We start from the raw sequence: 18,670 nt of genomic DNA on the forward strand, positions 1-18,670 counted from the left end.
TCTTTCTTTTTAAGTAGTCTCCATGACCAGTGTGGGGCTTGAACTCAATGACCCGGATATCAAGAGTCACATGCCCTACTAACTAAGCCACCCAGCTGTCCCTCCAATTCCTCTTTCTCATGCTCTATATAAAATATGCTTTTTCAGAATTGCAAATCTTTCCCTATAGAGTAGATGAGCAGGTTACACAAAAATGGTGAAAAGTAAATGTGGTTTCTCCATGGTAGAGTTTTTGCCCTTTACAGTTTCAGTTCTTGCAAAAAAAAAGAAAAAAAAAAAAAAAAAACCTCCATCACACAGAACCCTTTGTGGAAATAAATCCATCCGTGGTCAATATGGCCATCAGAGACTGTGGCTAGGCTGGGACCGGCCCCACAGATGCTGGCCCTCCCAACTCCTCCGGGAGCTTTATCAACTGCCTTGGGAACACAGTAGAAGTTGCCTTTGAGAAATGTGTCAGATAAGGTTCCTGTGTAATTTCCAGACTCTGAACAAGTGAACAAGCCGAGCTAAGTGTTTCCTCAGGCTTGGATCTAATTTCTGTGCGTACACCCGAGAATGCTCACAGACCACCCACACACTGGCGGGAAGTGGCTGGGCCAGCCCTGCTTACATTACTCTCTGCATGATCATGCACTGCATGCTCTGTTGTTTGAATGTAAAAGGAGGTTCGAGAGGAGAGAACACTGGCCCACTTGGTGGCTGATGACAGTCCGGTTGTGAAGGATTATGCTCCTCTTCAAACGAGCAAAAGAAAAAAAAGAGAGAGACAAACCGAAGAAACAGACTCTTAACTAGAGAGAACGCACTGATGATTCCCAGAAGGGGGATGCGGGGAAATCGGTGACGGGGATTAAGAGTACACTCATCATGATGAGCACTGAGTCATGTACAGAATGGCTGAATCACTATAGTGTACACCTGAAAGTAATATAACATTGTATGTTAACTATACTGGAATTAAAATGAAAAACTTAATTAAAATGAAGGAAAGGAGGTTCAAGAGGAGAGAACACCAGCCCACTTGGTGGCTGATGAGAGTCCGGTTGTGAGGGATTACACTCCTCTTCAGTTTTCCTATACCCCAGTAGGATAAAATGGGGCTCTTCACATCATCTGTTTGACACTCTGCCTAGAATACACCCTTCTCCCCTCCAATTGCCTAAATCCCTGACTTCCAGAGACAGATCCCGACCTCCACTGACCTCTGAAAGCACAAGCCATCTGCACCCTATCATTTGGCACTTATAACCTCTCTTGGTTTCAGATTCATGAGTCTGCTGTGAAGGGCAACGTCAAGGAGAATATGCCCTGAAGTGCCAAAAGACTTGAGTTTAAATCCCCACACTACCACATCCTAGCTGAGTTTTAGCAAGTTGCTTGGCTTCTCCGAGGCTTAATTTCCTCAGCTGCCCAATGGAGATCCTAAAGGCTGTTGTCTTGTCTGAGGCACTAGGCCAAAATGTGATAATGCCTTCAGAGCAGTTGGCACAGCCCTGAGCATAAGAAACACAAATTGAGAGCTAGCCATGATCACTGTTCCCTATAAGAACATACACTGTCAGAAAGCAGAAGCTATGCTGCACATAAATGTCCAGAATGTATCATTCTGATTTTCCTCATTGCTATTATGTCATTGTCACTGCAGGAAGGAACATAGAATGGAGGTTATGAACATGGGCTCAGAGGTCAGACCACCTGGGTTCAAACTCTGGCCACCCGAAAACTGGGCTCTGAGGCTTTGTGCATATTATTTAGCTGCTCTGTGCTGGGTAATTTGTCAGGTAGTTGAGTTGGCTCTTTAGCAAGGTGACTTTTAGTAAATTTGCCACTTTCACTGTGAATACCACACTAAGTAGTATAGACTTTTATTCTTAGAGGCAACAGGGAGTTTTAATCCAGGTAGTGGAGTGATCAGAGAAATGTGATCTCTGCATTTAGAAAGATTATTTGGCTAGGCGTCCAGGGGGAACAGCACAAACATGGATATAGAGAAACTATCAAGAAGGTTAGCAATACTACAGGTATAAGGTGATAAATATGAGTGGGGAAATGGACAGTCTTGGTGAAAGGCTGGATCTAGGAGATGAGGGGGAGAAAGTTGGTAATGTTAATGATGAAAGTTCTGCTTTAGGCCCTTGGGTATATTGTGATGTCTTAGAGAGAATGCAGTAGGAAAAAAAAATTGGATATGCGAAAATAGTAAATTGGTGATTGCAGATTCTATTAGACACTTGGGTGGATCTGTCTGGTGCACAAAATGGAATTCAAGAGGGGGATGGGTGGGTGATAGAAACAGGCTGCCACACTGTGCCTTAATCCATAGAATTGGTAAAGGTATTCCACAGAGAGCATCCTGGGAGGAAGAGTAGAGGTTGATGGCACAACCCCATGGACCATAGGAGTGGAAGAGAAAAATGAAGCTTTGGAGAAGTCTGAGAAGTAGTAGAGAGTAAAGCTGTAGAACTCGATGGAAGGGTATTGTTTTTAGAATAGGAGGTCAACTAGGTTGGATGACAAAGAAGTCAAGGTGGATGAAGGCTTAATTAAAAACAGCCACAGGATTTGATGTGTGGGAAATCACTGGTGACCTTAATGACAGCAGTTTTATAGACAGGATGGCCTGGCTCCTTGTCTGGTGCCTAGCACATGGCAAGTACTCAGTGCATATGAATAACAGAATGCAAAATTTAAACTGAAAGCTCAGTAAAATGAGAAAGAGAGCCAACAGGCATAGAAGAAAATTGTAGGCTAGTAAACACATGTAAAGTAGTGGAGAAAAAACTCTCATTTTTTGAAAAAATACAAATGCCATGAGAACACAGCCCAGTTTGCTCCATCCCAGCAATAATTCTTACCTGGAGAGACCAGTCCATACAAGTGACTACTCGATGCTTGGACCAATGCTCATCGTAGAACTGACGATTGAAAGAAAGGTTGGCTCCAGCCTGGACATCCCTAAAAGGGTTTAAACATAAAAAACAAATACGATCTTCAGAATAGGACTTTATCTCTGCTGCTCATATTGAAAGAATAAGATGGCAAGAGCATGGCACATAATACTTTCTGAGGCCAAAGCTTCAATTTATATAGTAAACTCTGATTATAAATCAATGAACTAATTGTGGTCTCCTTTATGAAAAGCTCTCCCTAGCCTCACCCAGGAAAGATTTCCATGTATTGCTTCAAAGCTGGGATGAAATTTCAAGTAACTTTTAGGTTCTCATCTTGACCAGTCCCTAAAGCATTCCCTTCCTCCTAGAAAGTTCTATCTTGAAGCAGCACTAGAAATCTCCTAGCTATCAAGAGAGCACAGCACACACTGAGATTCTTTGATATCCTATCTGTATCACCTTACCTAGCCTTAGACCAGAGATGATACACACGTTTCTATTTACCTATCATTTCTGATTGACCTATCATTTCTGGCAGTAATGCTGCCTCCCTGCTCAACAGCAAGTGGTAAGTTTTATCACAAGTCAGCCATAGTGGAGAGTGCAGGATTCATCAAATATATTAGATACTTAACATAGACCCCAACAGCATCTGGGGCTGAGTTACTTGGCTGTTACTCAACTGGCCATAGAACCTCCTTTGAAGAACTCTGCAGTGGTCATGCATTTGCTCCGTAAGACTACGTGCAAATTGAGTAATGCTTGTTCTGCGCCAGCAGCTTTTAGATTTGCATAAAAAGCTGCCTACATTTCTTGGACTTCTGTTCAGGAATTCTTCCACTCTCACCTTTCTTCTGTTCATTTGCTTCATCCCGTTGATACTTGTACCCTGTATCACTTGTCTTCAACAGCTCTTGTTCAGATGGTGACTTGGCTCCAGACTATTTGCTTGGGCTCCAATCGGCTGACTTAGGATTTTTTTTTCTCTACTAACTCTTCTTCACCTCTGCCACCGCACACTCAGGCAAGAGGTACACACACCCAAGTAACTGCCAGGCACCCGGAGGGAAGTGTGACCCAGAAAATCAACTAAGCCATAGAGTAATAGCCTTTTCAAAAAAATAAATAAAGCACCTCAAAACATGTATATTCAAAACACTACTGTCTCTTTAAAATAGTCTAATGATGCTGCCAACTGGTCAGAACATTTTTGGAACCCACTTTTGAAACTATTTTTGGAGTCTCTGTTACATTCTCTTGAGCATCCTCAATGATAATACATTGTCTTTTGAGAATTGTATTTGAATTTTAGAAATAGTAAAAAGTCAAGTCTGATGAATAAGGCAGGTGATCTTACCTTTTCATATTTTTCTTGGCCAAAAGAAATCTGTGGTGTAAACTGGCTAGATTTATTTCTTACAAAGCTCACAAAGAACCTCCTAATATCTCCATGGTGATGGTTGACTGCCCCAGCCTTTCATAATATATACATTTAGAGAAAGTCACTGGGGGTCATTTGCTTTTTTGATTAGTTTTTGTTTTATCTTTAAATATATTCTGCCACACGAGTGTCCTATAAGACATATACACATATGTTCATGGTATCAAAAAGACGAGAAGGTTTGCAGTCTCTGTTATTCGTTCTCCACATCAGTGGAAGGGTCCCATATCCCATGTTCATTTTGTTCAGCTTCCTGTTTGCTTAGACATCAAAAATGTATCTACTGGATAAAACACAAATCTCCTTTGCTGCTTATAGGAATGTTTTCTCAGAGGACAACGTACGTGACTCTGCCAGTCTCTATCACCTGGACCGCTCCCCAGATATCAAGTTCAAAAGCATTTCACGGAAGCACATGATAATTACAGGGAAGCGCTAAGCCAGAAGTTATAACCAAAGCCCTTAGTCAAAGCTGTTCAGCAAGATCAACCCTGGAATTTCATCCTCCTCTGATTTGTTCGGTTTGGGATTTGCCTAGTCAATACGTAAGTGAATTTAGGCTCAACAATAATTTATTGCCATGTTGTTGTTGTTTTTTTTTAATGCACACAAGAAACTAACCCATCTTTTTCCTCTAACTCCCGACCGCTGTAGTCAAAGAAGATGTCAGAGTCTTCTGCTAGCGCTCTTTCAATTACCCGGATTGTCCGATCAAAAAAGATGAGAAACTCCTCTGAATGAAGAATCTGCTGTTTCTCTTCCTCTGTCAGCTCTCGTGGTGGGGCTTTTACAGTAAAAGAGATTGTTAGGAAAGAGAAAAAGGACAATGAAAACATTTCAAGAGGAATCCAACCTTGAAAGAGGCTACTTACCAAAGGAGTGCTCAGACGGTGAAATAAAGCATTGTCAATATTTATTCTGAATTATTCCTAAATTCATACCAAAGGTTTTTGCGGATGACTCCCCTGCTAACTTTACAAAAAGATTTCCTATCTGGACTAATTGCTATTTCAGAGTCACAAAAGATGACACATGAAAATAGACTGGTGTTTTTTAGCAACCAGTTCTGAATGTTACCCTCTTTAAGAACTCAACCTGAAAGTTCAAATAGTACACAGTAGAAAAAAATCTATAAAACTATGTATATTGGATATTACTTGAAGCTGCACATATGAAATCATTCAGAACTATCTATAATATGATCTGAGTAACACCTTTCCTCGCTTTCCTGGACACATTCACTTTATTTTAGATGGTTTGTTGGTAAGGCTGACTGACACTTATCCACTCAAAACCTGAAACATATCTTTCCAAACCCACTTTCACCTGAGATATCTTCTACTTTTAAGAACACATGGAACAAATACACGATTCTATTAAGACACCTTGAAATTGTTTTTATGCCTTTCTTTTCTAGCAAGATTAATCTTATTAAACTAAATTTGAAGATACAAAAGTAGGCAAAGAGAGATTAAGTAATGAGGAGAGTGTCACAGTGTCTGAAAGTCAGCTCACCTCGGAGTCACCATTAGGAACTCCCCCAGACTGAGAAGCCCTCAAGCATAGAAACTGTCAGCTAAACCTCTGTGGTTCTTCAGGAACCCCAGTTCAACTAACTCCCTTGCAAAGAGCATTCAGTAGATATTTGATGGATTACTTTCTGTAGGACCAGAAGTTCCAGGAGTGTAAGGGACAGGGGGAGGGTAGTGCAGTGCAATCAGTGCCTGAGTCCCTAGCAGAGTCTCTCGCCCACAGTCTTCCACAACCATCCCCGTCACAATTTCTACCTGGTCACATGGTCAGAAGGACCAGTAGGGTGCGGTCGGCAGTAGCAAAATGTTTTATGTTATTTGTTTCAATTACTGGTATTGCGAAGCCATTGTCCTGCAATATCTGAACTGTCAAGCAGCCCTGATGCACAGCCACAACAGTGGATCTCGAGTCTTTAATGTACATGTCTTCCCTTTTCTGACCTCTCCTTACCTGCCTCAGGCCATGATGCAAGGGGTCTGGAAGGACTCCAGAATTTGTACTTGTATCAGAAACTAGGATTATTATAATGTAGTTGGTTCACACTTTGCAAAATGCTCTCTGAGGTAATATTATAACAAAACATGATTCACCTACTATAGCAGATCATCTCCCCAAACAGTTCATCCTGTAGTTTGTAGTAGCCCTGTACATAGTTAGAAATATTTCTTTGCTGCTGAAGTCTCTAGAGCCATTAATATGCCAGTGTGTACTGAGACTCTCCAGGAACCTCTGTCAATACTTGCTGAGCAGAGGTGCCCACACATTCATTTAAGAAATGGTGAAAGTTACAATGTGTAGATGTAAATCACTGGGACTCTATAAAACCAACTGGGAGTCCAACATTGCCTCTGCCTGTTGCTAACTTTGATTCTTTAATCAACTACAGCTCTCTGAGTAGCAGTTTTATCTATAAAATGGGGGTAGTCATACCTAAATATTGAGTCCCATTTAAGACTTAAGGATAAATATACTGGGCAAATAGATAAATATTCAATAATTAGTAATTAAGTAGTAATTAATTGGTCTTTTTTTCCTAAAACTCCCACAAATGAGGCATTTGAATTTTTTCACCCTTATGTAAGTTCAAGAAAACAGGTAACCAAGCAAAAGGGAAAAAAAAAAAAAGCCCTACAAAATGCTAGGTTCATTTTGGTTTGGTAGTACTGTTACATAAATAAATAAGCTTCACCAAGCAAGGTACCACAGGGCCAAGAAGAATGTCTTATTTCAAAAGACTTGTGCAGCCTTAGTTACTATTGATGGATGGCTTGAGAACCCATTTGAAATTAAGTAGAGAAATAGGACTTTTTCTCTTTATTCTTTTTAAAAATAATATTTAAAATATCTATTCTACTCTCTGTTTATCTTTTTGAGTTACTTCTATTTCACCTGTATCTCTCCTTACAGGTCCATTACCTTGAATAAAAAATAGTATCTGTGTCATTTTCTGTAATTTTTTCTTCCCTGTAGCTTATTGTCACTTTGATCTCAGCTTTCAAGACATACAACTTCTTCTCTAAGAGAAACATAAATGGCTGATCAAAGTGTATTTGCAGAGGCCAAGTTCAGGTAGGTGAAGCAGTAGCGTCTCCAGATATTATGTTTGACAATACAATATTTGGCTTGAAATTAAATTGCTACTGAAGCAAAACAAAGGATATATTTTATATGAAGCTTTGATGTCTAACAGGGATCAAATGACATGATTTGTTAGCACAAAATAATAAGATGCATGTGCAGACAAGTACTTTTTGAAAGTCATAAACAATATTCAACTTAGGAATTAAATAGGGCCATAGTTATTTTTGATAAAACCCCCAAACTTCCCGTATTTCAAATCTTTAAATTGATAAGTGTTGTTACAATGTAATGAAAACATAATAAGAATATCTAGGAACCACGACCAAAAGCTCTATTCAGAGACAAAACATCTCCAGACCTCATATTTCATGGAAGAAAATTGGTTGATTAATGGAATCTGCAAGGTTCAGAATACAAGCCAAACAATTAGAATCAGAATTGTATTACTCCAGGATAGACTCCAAATTCTCCCCGATATATCTCTTTCTGCAGCTTCTCCCTGTCCCTGGCACCTAATAAATTATTTTCAACATGTTCACTGTATAAAAAGGTGTGAATTAATTTAATAGCAAAAGGCATACCAGAGCAAAATATGAACATTGATAATCATTGATTTTTCTTTTTAAGTTGAGCAGAAAATGCTATTATAGCAGGTTTGTTGTTTGTTTTTGCAACACAAAACATGGAGTATTTCTTCCAAGAACTAACAACATTCTATGCACATACAATGGCCTTTTATTTTTTTTTAAAAGAAAGATTTGTTATGAATAGTCAAATGCATGGCTACAACTGACATATAATCCAAATGACAATTTTCATACTTGCCAAAATTTACCTGAACAGTTATATTTAGCTTGATTAACAACTATGAAGCCAATGACCTGAACTCATGAAATCTGAAGTTTAGAAGATGGTCTAAGTCAACGACTTTGTGGTTGCAAGATTAAGATTCAGTATACAGGGGCACCTGGGTGGTGCAGTCAGTTAAGCATCTGCCTTGTGCTCAGGTCATAAACCCAGGATCCTGTGATTCAGCCCTGTATCAGGCTCTCCGCTCAGTGGGGAGCCTGCTTCTCTCTCTCCCTCTCCCTCTGCTGGTCCCCTTGCTTGTGCGTTCTCTCTCTGTCAAATAAATAAGTAAAATCCAGTATACATTTTATTTTAGAGTCTATCCTTTTTCACAGAAATGTTAATTTCTCATTTTGTATATGAAAATACTTATGTTTGTGTCTTTACGATGATTCTATCCTATTTGTTGTGCTTTCTTGAGTTTTGGGTTTTTTTTATTGACCTTAATAAGTACTTTTTTAGTTTTGTTGTTGTTGCTGTTGTTTATTTTATTTACTATATACTATATATTTTGGTTCAAATTTTGTTTTTTTAAAATATAAAATTCATATTAAAATTCACAATTTATATTGAGTATTTTACAATCTTTCCTCGAGGTCAAAGCTATTTTTAAAATATTCATTTCAGAAATGTCTTGCTTTGTTTCAATGATGCCACTTTGAGTTTCAATATTAAAAAAATTAAATCTTTTAAATATTTTTCAAGAACAAATGTAAAAGACAAAAAATAAAGAAGTAAACCCACATAGCTTAAATATTAAACCTGATTAAGCAGGGACAGTGGCTCTTCTGAGAATTTTACAGTGAAGTCATTTCATAAACAAGAGCAAGAAAACCAAACCAAACTAATAAAGAAGGATATCCTTCTCTGAAGTTAATGTGAGGTTTATGAGTTAATGTGCCTTTACAAGAGTCAAGTTTCCGATTCTGTTTTACACAAAGCTACGAGAACTCTCACATAGAGAAATTTCCTAAAATTTGATTAAAAGCTAAAATGTACCTGCTGTTTTTGCTACTCCATTGTGGAAAAAACAGTGAAAACAGTAAAGTATCAAACCCTTATTTCTTTACTCTTTAGTACATTTTGATACCACACAGGCAAAAAATGTCAAAAGCGAGTGAGCACGGATTTTTTTTTCCCATCTCCCGCTTACCGGGTTCTTTCTTTCTTTCTTTTTTTTTTTTTTAACTCCCCAAAAGGCCCAGATTTCTCAAAAATGTGTTCCCTGGTTTGAAATCATGTATGTCAAGTTTCAGCCCAGAGCAAATTTTTACGGCTGAGTAATAAATCCCTGAAACTCAAGGTTCATAAGGGAAGTGCTGACACAGCCCTAACTACTATGTAGCCGTGTGAATGGCGCCACGATTATATCTGCTAGAGATTCTTTAAAAAGTTTGCAAAATACTGTCTTACTTAAAAAAAAAAAAAAAGCCAGAGAGAGTTTGATGCCAACATAAACATGCTTTTAACCCATTATGTGCTAATTTGCAGAAAAGCCATTAATAGAGAAAAAAGCACACAGTGCAGCACTACAGGAAATGTACTTCAAACTTCTTTTTGACTTTTAACAGGACTTTAATCAATTCCATGAAGCACAAGTAACAGTTAAAACTAGAGGGTATTTCTGCTCAGAACTTAAGAAGGGGGTTGCAATGCTTTGCCAAAGAAGACAATTTGGGGATTGGTGTGAGGGGGGCAGGAGGGACTCTGTGCCAAGACACACAAGAGACACCCTGGCTCCTTATCACCCAGAACAGCTTAAGGATATTTTGCAAAAGGAAAAACCTTTTATTTATTTATTTTAATAAATCCTGACTTATTTTGCCTCTTGCTACACCTGTGTTAATGATATTCCATTCACCAGCTTCAAAAAAAAAAAAGTGTTCTTAGAATTTTAGGCAAAATCTCTTTAATCAAATGTATTAGAACCCCTCAGACAAAATGAACTCCTGTGCCTTCGGTGGATGCCACTGTTCAAGATGCTGAATCTACTCCCTGCCCTTAGTTGTAGCCCAGGACTTAGCAGTAATCAAAATCACTCAATGCCTGAGCAGACTGGAGTAAGTATATATGACCAGTGTGTACCCATTCCTATAAAAGTCCCCAGTGACAACTCTGTGCCACATACTATGCCAGTGTCCACAGGCATCTTTAAAATTTAAACACTAAATGAGCTTCTTTTTTTTTAAAGATTTTTATTTATTTATTCATGAGAGACATAGAGAGAGGGGGGCGGGCAGAGACACAGGCAGAGGGAGAAGCAGGCTTTATGCAGGGAACCTGACACGGGACTCGATCCTGGATCTCCAGGATCCCGCCCTGGGCTGAAGGCAGCGCTAAACCACTGAGCCACCAAGGCTGCCCACTATATGAACTTCTAATTAGACTTGTGTTGTTCTATATTTGGGACACTTAGCAGTGAATGTGGAAAAATCTTTTAAATCTATACCCTGCTTTCATGACTACTTTGTTAGTAAGAATGACGATTTCAAAATTCTTTTATCTCCGTGGACTGAGAATCTCAAAGGGATACAAAATTGGATTTTGGGGGAATCAGTACCTGTAGTATTTCTTGTTTTGCTTTTTCTTTTTTCTTTTTGCTTTCTTGTTTTTGAGACCCAGTGCTATGACAGGATGATGCCATCATGGTGAAATATACAGTCTTTAGAGTCAACTACAAATCCTGCTTATGCACTTATATAGAATGTATCCTTGGATAAGTTTTTAAACCCCTCTGTTCCTAGTTCTTTATCTGTAAAGAAGGAATAATAATACTATGTGCTTCAAAAAGATATTTTGAGGTATAGATAGTAATATCTGTAAAGGACTTAGAGAGTGCTGACTACACAGCACGCCCTTAATAAATGCTCATGATTATTATCACTGGTGCATGGAAAGGTTGTCCTTCATACAGGTAGAGTCGTGGAAGACAAGTGTGAACAGTATAGTCAACAGTAATGATTGCTGTTAATGTTTCTGTGTAGATCACATGAATAAACTTGAGAATTTATTAACAAAATAATTATATCTGCTTCTTCCCTTTACCGTTATCATTGGTGATATACGATGTAGTAAACCAGGAAACATGACAATGGGCAACAACTCTCTTATTTTATCACTATTTAGTCATAATTTTACTGGAATTGTGACTGGACTGGTTGCTGGAATTGTGGATGGTTTCTATTTTATTTACTTCTATCAGTCAAAAAAATAAATGATTCCTGCTTCAGGGATTACAGTTTATGGCACTAACTGTGACATACTGAACCACCACATAAAACCTTTCACACAGGGAGTGTGCATTTAATTTCTACTTACCAGGATAGCCTCTTATGTTGGTAAACAATAATCACAATAAAATGACGACTAATTTATCTCCCATACCACACCATACCATACCTTCCTTCACCTCCTGCTTTTGGTCTTGATTTTCCAGTTCTGAATCGTGGCCAACTTTAGGTTCTACCATTTCCTCATCTTCCTCGTCCTCTAGAAAAAAGAAAGAGAAAAATGCATTATTTTCTTTCCTTCAAATCAAAGCCTTTGGTTGATGGTGGGAGGTAGGGGCAAAGGGTAAAGTTCCAATCATTTAGGGCAACTTCTAAGTAAATCAGTCCTCAATGAATGCCCAGGATATATGTTCATGAATATATGAATAAATTAACTCCAAAAGGGGCCTCTTTGAAAGTTCCCCCAAGCTGCTGAGAAAACCGCCTGAGTCGGCACCTGCTAACATCCATCTCCAGGCCCTCACCACATGGGATGTCTTGGAATTGCCTCTCTGACCTCTGAAGCTTCTTCAGAGATGACCCAGGAACAGATCTCAAAATGTTTCCACCTGGGGCACAGTCTCCACAGGGAACACCTGCTGTACAGACGACTCATTTCCAATTTAATTCTCACCAAATTAATTTGTTTTTGACCTACAGGGAAGGGTTAAATACAGGTCTGACCCCAGGTCAAATGCCATTGGCAAGTAAACAACCAGGGATTAGAGCCCCAAAAGTCACTGCCATTGGCCTGGAAGAAAGCAACCAACCCAAAATGGCATTTACACATTCAGAGCAGCTCATGCATTAATGTGAATTTAATGAGCACCAACAAATGGACCCAGTCTGCTACCACCCCCAGATGTTACAGTGCCCTTCCTGCCCTATGCAAATGTGTGCTCACATGCTCTCAACCTGCCTTTCTTAGAAGGCCCCTTCATAACAGAGTGCTTGAAATCATCAGTCACAACATACAAGATGTAGGGGAGAGTCAAGGTGTCACAAGAAAATCCAGCGTAGAGAAATAAAATGATATAAAAAATTAAAACTTGCTTTCACAGCTTTTAAAATATATTATCTTCTCTCCTGAGTATCATATATTCACTGGACATTATTGATTTCATTGTTTCAAACGGGATTTAAAAGAAATGACTTCACTTACTCCTCGCCCATACATTCATTTTTATATTCATTCATCCATCAAATATTTACAGACTTTCTGTAAGATCTCAAGCTCTGTGGATAGTCTCATTTCCATCATAATAAATCCTGAGATTTACATCAACTCAAAATTTCAGTACCAACCACTTAGAGAATGCATTATAACTGTATTCCTAAATGCCCAAATAAATATCTGTAGCCTGAAAAGCAACTCCAAAAGCCTGACTACATTAAACAAGTGATTGAGGAAGAAATAATCAACTTAAAACATCTGGATGTGTAAAGCATGGCATTGCACTTTAGATATTAAAATTTTTTTAAATGTGAATTTTAACTAGAACAGTACCCTAGGTACACGTGTATAGAATGTGGAACCAACCTCATCACTTTATAACCACACTATATATGTACTAGAAAGAATGTCAAACACTTTTAAGTAAAATGGTCATTTATTATTAACACATGCAATAGAGAATTGCACTTGAAATTTTGAAAAGAACACTGAATCACCCTGATTTTTAGACAAAACTATAAAGTTTTCAACAGTATACCTAAGTCCTTATCCATATATAAAGATACTACTGCTATCTACCCGTTAAATAGGGTATGCTAAATAAATAAATAAATAAATAAATAAATAAATAAATAAGGTATGCAAACACAAACATTTGCATGTTGAAGTCTTAATCCGTAGTATTTCAGAATGTGACTATATTTGGAAATAGGGTCATTACAGATATATTTAGTTAAGACAAGATCAGACTGGAGTACGTGGGGGCACCTAATCTGATATGACTGGTAGCCTTATAAAAAGGGGAAATTTAGACACATATTCACACATAGGGAGAATGCCATGGGGCTGGAAAAGACTGGAACGATGCTTCTACTGGCCAAAGAGTGCCCAAGATTGCCAGCAAGCCATCAGAAACTAGGGAAAAGGCACAGAAATGATTTTTTTCCCTAACAGCCCTCAGAAGGAGCCACTCCCTGCCAATATCCGGATCTTGGGATGCTAGCATCCAGAACTAAGATGTTAAATTTCCACTGTTTAAACCATACAGACTGTAGTACTTTGTTACAGCAGCCCTAGCAGACTAATACAACCAGTAAAATGCCTTTCTTTCAGTACGACTCTATAATCTAGTAGAAGAGATACAAGACCTATATGATAATAATGCCTAAGGCAATCATGAATGCTTTACTTGTAAAATCTAGTTTATCAAAATTTGGTACCATTGCCCTCATTTTCTAGATGTGGAGACAGAGTAAACTGCCCCAACAAAACCTTCAACCATGTCAAACTTCAGGTTTTGTCTGGCTCTGCCTGTTTTCAGATCTATGAGCTTTAACCACCAAGCATAGCACTCCCTCACCCACCCCATGACATAAGGCGGCCTTGGACAAAGGCCTAAGGTAGAAGCAGGTACAGTGTTCAGCTGCAGTGTAAGGAAGGGTTTTTATAGGCCCTTCAGGGTGGATATAGCTTGGCCTCAAGAAAACTGCTCTTCTACTTCCAAGAGGTGAGTACCTGTAAGGCTCTGCTGTGGAGAAGTTAGATTTCACATCCTTGAGAGCTATAGATGATGGGTTGTTTTATTTATTAAGATACATAGGCTGCATCTAAATTCTAGTTTCATCTTCATTTTGGAATCCATTGCCCTGAGACCAAACCATCAAGGCCTAATACAAAGCCTCACTTCCTCTGGCTACACAGATTCACAAGTTGGGTTGGGAGCAGCACCTCAAGGGAAGTAACTGATCTGGGTTCAAGGCCAGGGTCTACCTCTCACTAGTCCCTTGATTTTATACAATTCATAGAAACTCTCTGAGGCCCTGTTTCCTCATCTGCTGAACTCGGATAATAATCCTTTCTTAAAACACAATGTTGCAAGAATAACCAAATAAAATAATTGAGAGGGATTTGCTTTTTAAACCAAGAGAGTTGGGGATACCCATACAAAGAGGCCTTCAAACAAGTGTTGCATTAGCTTGTGTATCAACCAAGCATTTATGGAGCACTTAACTCTGTACCAGGTGCTGTGAATACAAGAGGGAATAATACAGACCAAAAATAAATAAAGGAATGAATAAAAAATAAAAACATCTCTGTGCTCAAGGAGCTGCCATTTGAGGTGGGGGAGAGAAACCACAAATAAACAAAATATATTGTATCAGATGTTATGAGGAAAGTGGAAGCCAGAAAGGAGGATTTGGGAATGCTGCAGGCAAGGGGAGGAAGAGCTGACATTTAAAATAGAGTGGTCAAGGAAGGCCATACCGAGGTGACATTTGAACAAACACTTCAAGGAGTTAAGAGTGAAGCTGTGTAAAGATCTTGGGAAAGACTAATAATAACACATTCTTCCATCTTATTCTGTGGACCCAGGGGGTGTCATGGGTCAAGGTTTAAATTAACTTATTATCAGTTCCACTGACTCCAGAATTATAGAAAATAATTGTGCTTTAATCAGAGCCATCTGTTTGTACATTCCCATCTTCTAGTTCTTAAAATGAAGTCAGTTTCACTGAATGACTTGATTAGTCAGCTTTAAATAGTATCAAGTTCCCACTTTTTGCAGATATAAGGGTCTTTATTTTAAACATTAATTCCTGAAAGAGTCAAAATGCAACATCACAACAGAAAATAGTCTACTGGGGGTGTCTGGGTGGCTTAGTTGGTTAAGCGCCTGACTCAATCTCAGCTTTGGTCGAGATCTCAGGGTCAGGGGGATCAAGCCCCATGATGGGCTCCACGCTCAGTGGGGAGCCTGCCGGAGATTCTCTCTCTCCCTCTGCCTCTGCTCCTCCCTGCCCCCTGCATGTGTGTGCTCTCTCACTAAATAATTTCTTTTTTTAAAGAAAATAGTCTATAAAGTCTTGGCTATACCAGAGGTAGGTTTGGGATAGTGATGTGTTGCTTTATACATGAAGCATGTGGGAAAACCACAGGTTATCTAACTATTTAAATAACTATTTAAATAGAAAATTCTTCCCCAGAGAATATGCTTTTGATGAACTTTAAAAATCCAAATACTTAATATGTTTATAATCTGTGCAAAGTCCCACAATGAAATACTATGAATAACAGAGAAACAAATTCTTAAAAAAATAATACCTGACCTTTTAAAGTGGTTACAAACTAGTTGTAGGCATTAATTTTTAGTGGCCACAGGATTCTTTGTCTATCAGCCTTTTAAAGACACAAAGTAAGTGTTTCAGTAGATTTGTTAAGGAAATAAAACAAGAGACTGGTTCGTTTCTCTGCATACTGATATGTTTGCCTTGCTCAGCACTGAGAGTCTATTTTTCTTTAAGACTCTGGTTTCCTTTCTGGTGCAATTGGAATTACTTCTGTTGAAACGATTTTCAAAACAGTTAAATAACTTTAAAGAAAAGGATTTATGTAGACCCGCTACAGACTACTGATATATGAGTTGTGCCACTAGTTCATACCCGGTTACATTTCCTCTGAGATTGGAGGGAAAAAAAATTACCACCCATGTATGGTTTCCTGTACCAGGTCCACACAAGAAATTAAACTAGTGGTAGAAGTTAATTACCTGTCAGTCCAAGGGGCTAATTTCAAACAATGGTATCTTTTAGACATTTTATTTTATTTAGCACCCAAGTTCTGCCATCGGCAGCTTCTGCATTCACTCCTCTAAAGTTGGGAAAATCTTTGGTAACCACTGTCCTCTTCCTTAGGATTTCCTAAAGGTCTAAGAATGAACAGCTACATGTTCAGCAGCAATCACACGTGACACACTTAGCACAAGGCCTGGCCCTCTGCGTGAGCTCTGGAAGGGTTGTTCACTCTCCCAACCTGCGTTTCAAAATCAAATCAAGGCAATCCATTTACAGATGCTCCAGGCCTCGGACTGTTGATCTGCCCTGATGGCCTCACAGAGCTGGGACTTTGGAAGGAGAGTGCAGTGAACATCCATCACTGTCTGCCAATACTATATCAAAACCCCTTTCTGTCCAGGGGTGTTCCTCTTGTAGTACACGCTGAACCCCTACTTTCTTCTCCCACAGCCCAAGGGGAGACAGCTTCCTGCCCCTCATCTCCCAGTGACCGGAATACAGGCAGGCTCTTAGCAGTGAGACTACATGCTCCTAACTGGGACTTTGTCTTTGGAGCCAGGAGGCGACGCCAAGGGACTAGCAAGGATTAATTTCTGGCAGCATGCCGTAGTAGCAGCAATGTCCCAACATCCTGGCCAGATTGTTCCAGAGGTCCACAGTCTGGGTTCCCTCGGTCTCTGTTCCTTTATAAGCCTATTCCTTCTGCCTCCTGTTGATCCTGTGAGCACCAGATTTCCTTCCAATAAATCTCACCAGAGGTGATGTCAACACCAGATTTCCTTCCAATAAATCCCACTGGACTTAGCGCCGGCTGCCTGCAACCAGAACCCTGAGCAACACAGGGCGGCCCTCTGTGAAGAGAAGGGCTTGTTTTTATAAGGTCAATGGGTTCTCACTTTCCTCTGCTCTCTCAGGGCCTGCAAAGCCCTGGGATAAGAGAGCCTGAGTGCCCAACCCTTGCCCTCGCTGCCCATCTCCTGGCTTTTCATGAGGGGGCTGTGGCTCATTGAAGACTACTAAGTCTGGTCAGGTGGAGGAATGTTACAGTGAGCAGAATGGGCCATTTCACACCATCCTTCTTGATTCTAAAGGGCATCTTACTGTTGCCAAAGGGGAAAGTAATACACAAAGCAATACCATGTGACTTTGAATCCGAAAGGCTAAGGACTCTAAAATGCACAATTACTTTATGTATCACTTAGAAAACAATGGCCGCTAACTAAACTATAACCCATCATCAATTCTAATATGAAAAATTGTGAATGCTGGAATTGATAAAATAATTTGTGGCTTAGAAATGAAGAGAAACTAGCTTCCAAAAGATAAAAGGGATGACAAGGACACAGAGTCAGTTCTAAATCAAGCTTGTTACTGTGTTGCTGTTGGTGAACACACTTGGGAGAGATACAAAGGCCCTTTTTGTTTTTTGGGTTTTTTAGATGTTTTCCTTTCAACCCAAGAACAAATACCCTGGCCACTTTTATATAATTCTATCTATAAATATTTCAAATGGTGACTATTTTAAAAACATATTTTTATTTTTTCAATAGAAAAACAGAAAAATTAGGATTGATTTTCAATTTAAAAGATAATTCACTGTAATGGAGGTATTCTTTGCAATTAAGTCCTTGGCCTCATCTTTTCTCATATCAAATGCCACTCTAGATTATACTGTAACCCATGTCTTCCACCATAATCCACAAATTGGTATCTCCAGCCAACATATTCCTTCCAGGCTCCAGATTCTCACATTCCCACAGGCACCTCACATTTGACATGTTCAAAGCAGAATTTCTATCCTCTGTGGAGACCTGCTCCTTTGATTACACTCTCCATCCTGCTAAATAGTACCACCATTCACATGGGTTCACAATTGGACACCAGACTACATACCACCTTCAATTTCTCTTTGGCATTAGGGCCTGCAAGACAGGGACTCTAAGTCCTTTCAATTTCTCACTACCAGTTGTGTTCTCTATTTCTAGTAGTTTCACTTTTTTTTATTTAAACACATCTATGTGTCCTTTCTACACACACACATACACACACACACACATACACACACACACACACACACACTCTATAATGACCTAAAAATGTTAGTATAAAATCCCTTAAACTCCTTCCTGTCTTCTCCACCTCATATTCCATTCTGGATAATGCAGAATCACCCAGTGTACCAGTAGATTCATGCCTCAAGAGCACTGTACAGAAGTTTTTTTGTGTCTGTGTTGGTCTTCCCTTCAATATCCAGGAGGTAATTATTACTAGTCCATGGTGATACAATTCCAGAGCTTTAACACTTCTTCCCAATGTGATTTGTTGATCTTCTTCATTATTCTATCCCTCTACCTTGT

General features: G+C 39.2%; 1 protein-coding gene across 12 annotated transcripts in view; it reads right to left on the reverse strand.

Moving 5' to 3' along the window:
* DYNC1I1 (dynein cytoplasmic 1 intermediate chain 1) overlaps nt 1-18,670 on the reverse strand; it is a 438,187-nt gene that overhangs the window by 109,561 nt on the left and 309,956 nt on the right. For all 12 annotated transcript variants that reach the window (XM_072784073.1, XM_072784080.1, XM_072784075.1 and 9 more), the window contains 3 exons: nt 11,698-11,787; nt 4,957-5,119; nt 2,859-2,958 (listed from right to left, as the gene is read on the reverse strand). In XM_072784073.1, the coding sequence (XP_072640174.1) occupies nt 2,859-2,958; nt 4,957-5,119; nt 11,698-11,787 (353 nt within the window). The remainder of the gene's footprint in view (nt 1-2,858; nt 2,959-4,956; nt 5,120-11,697; nt 11,788-18,670) is intronic.

The sequence above is a fragment of the Canis lupus genome, chromosome 18 (genome assembly GCF_048164855.1).
Source record: "Canis lupus baileyi chromosome 18, mCanLup2.hap1, whole genome shotgun sequence".
Classification (NCBI taxonomy): Eukaryota; Metazoa; Chordata; class Mammalia; order Carnivora; family Canidae; genus Canis; species Canis lupus.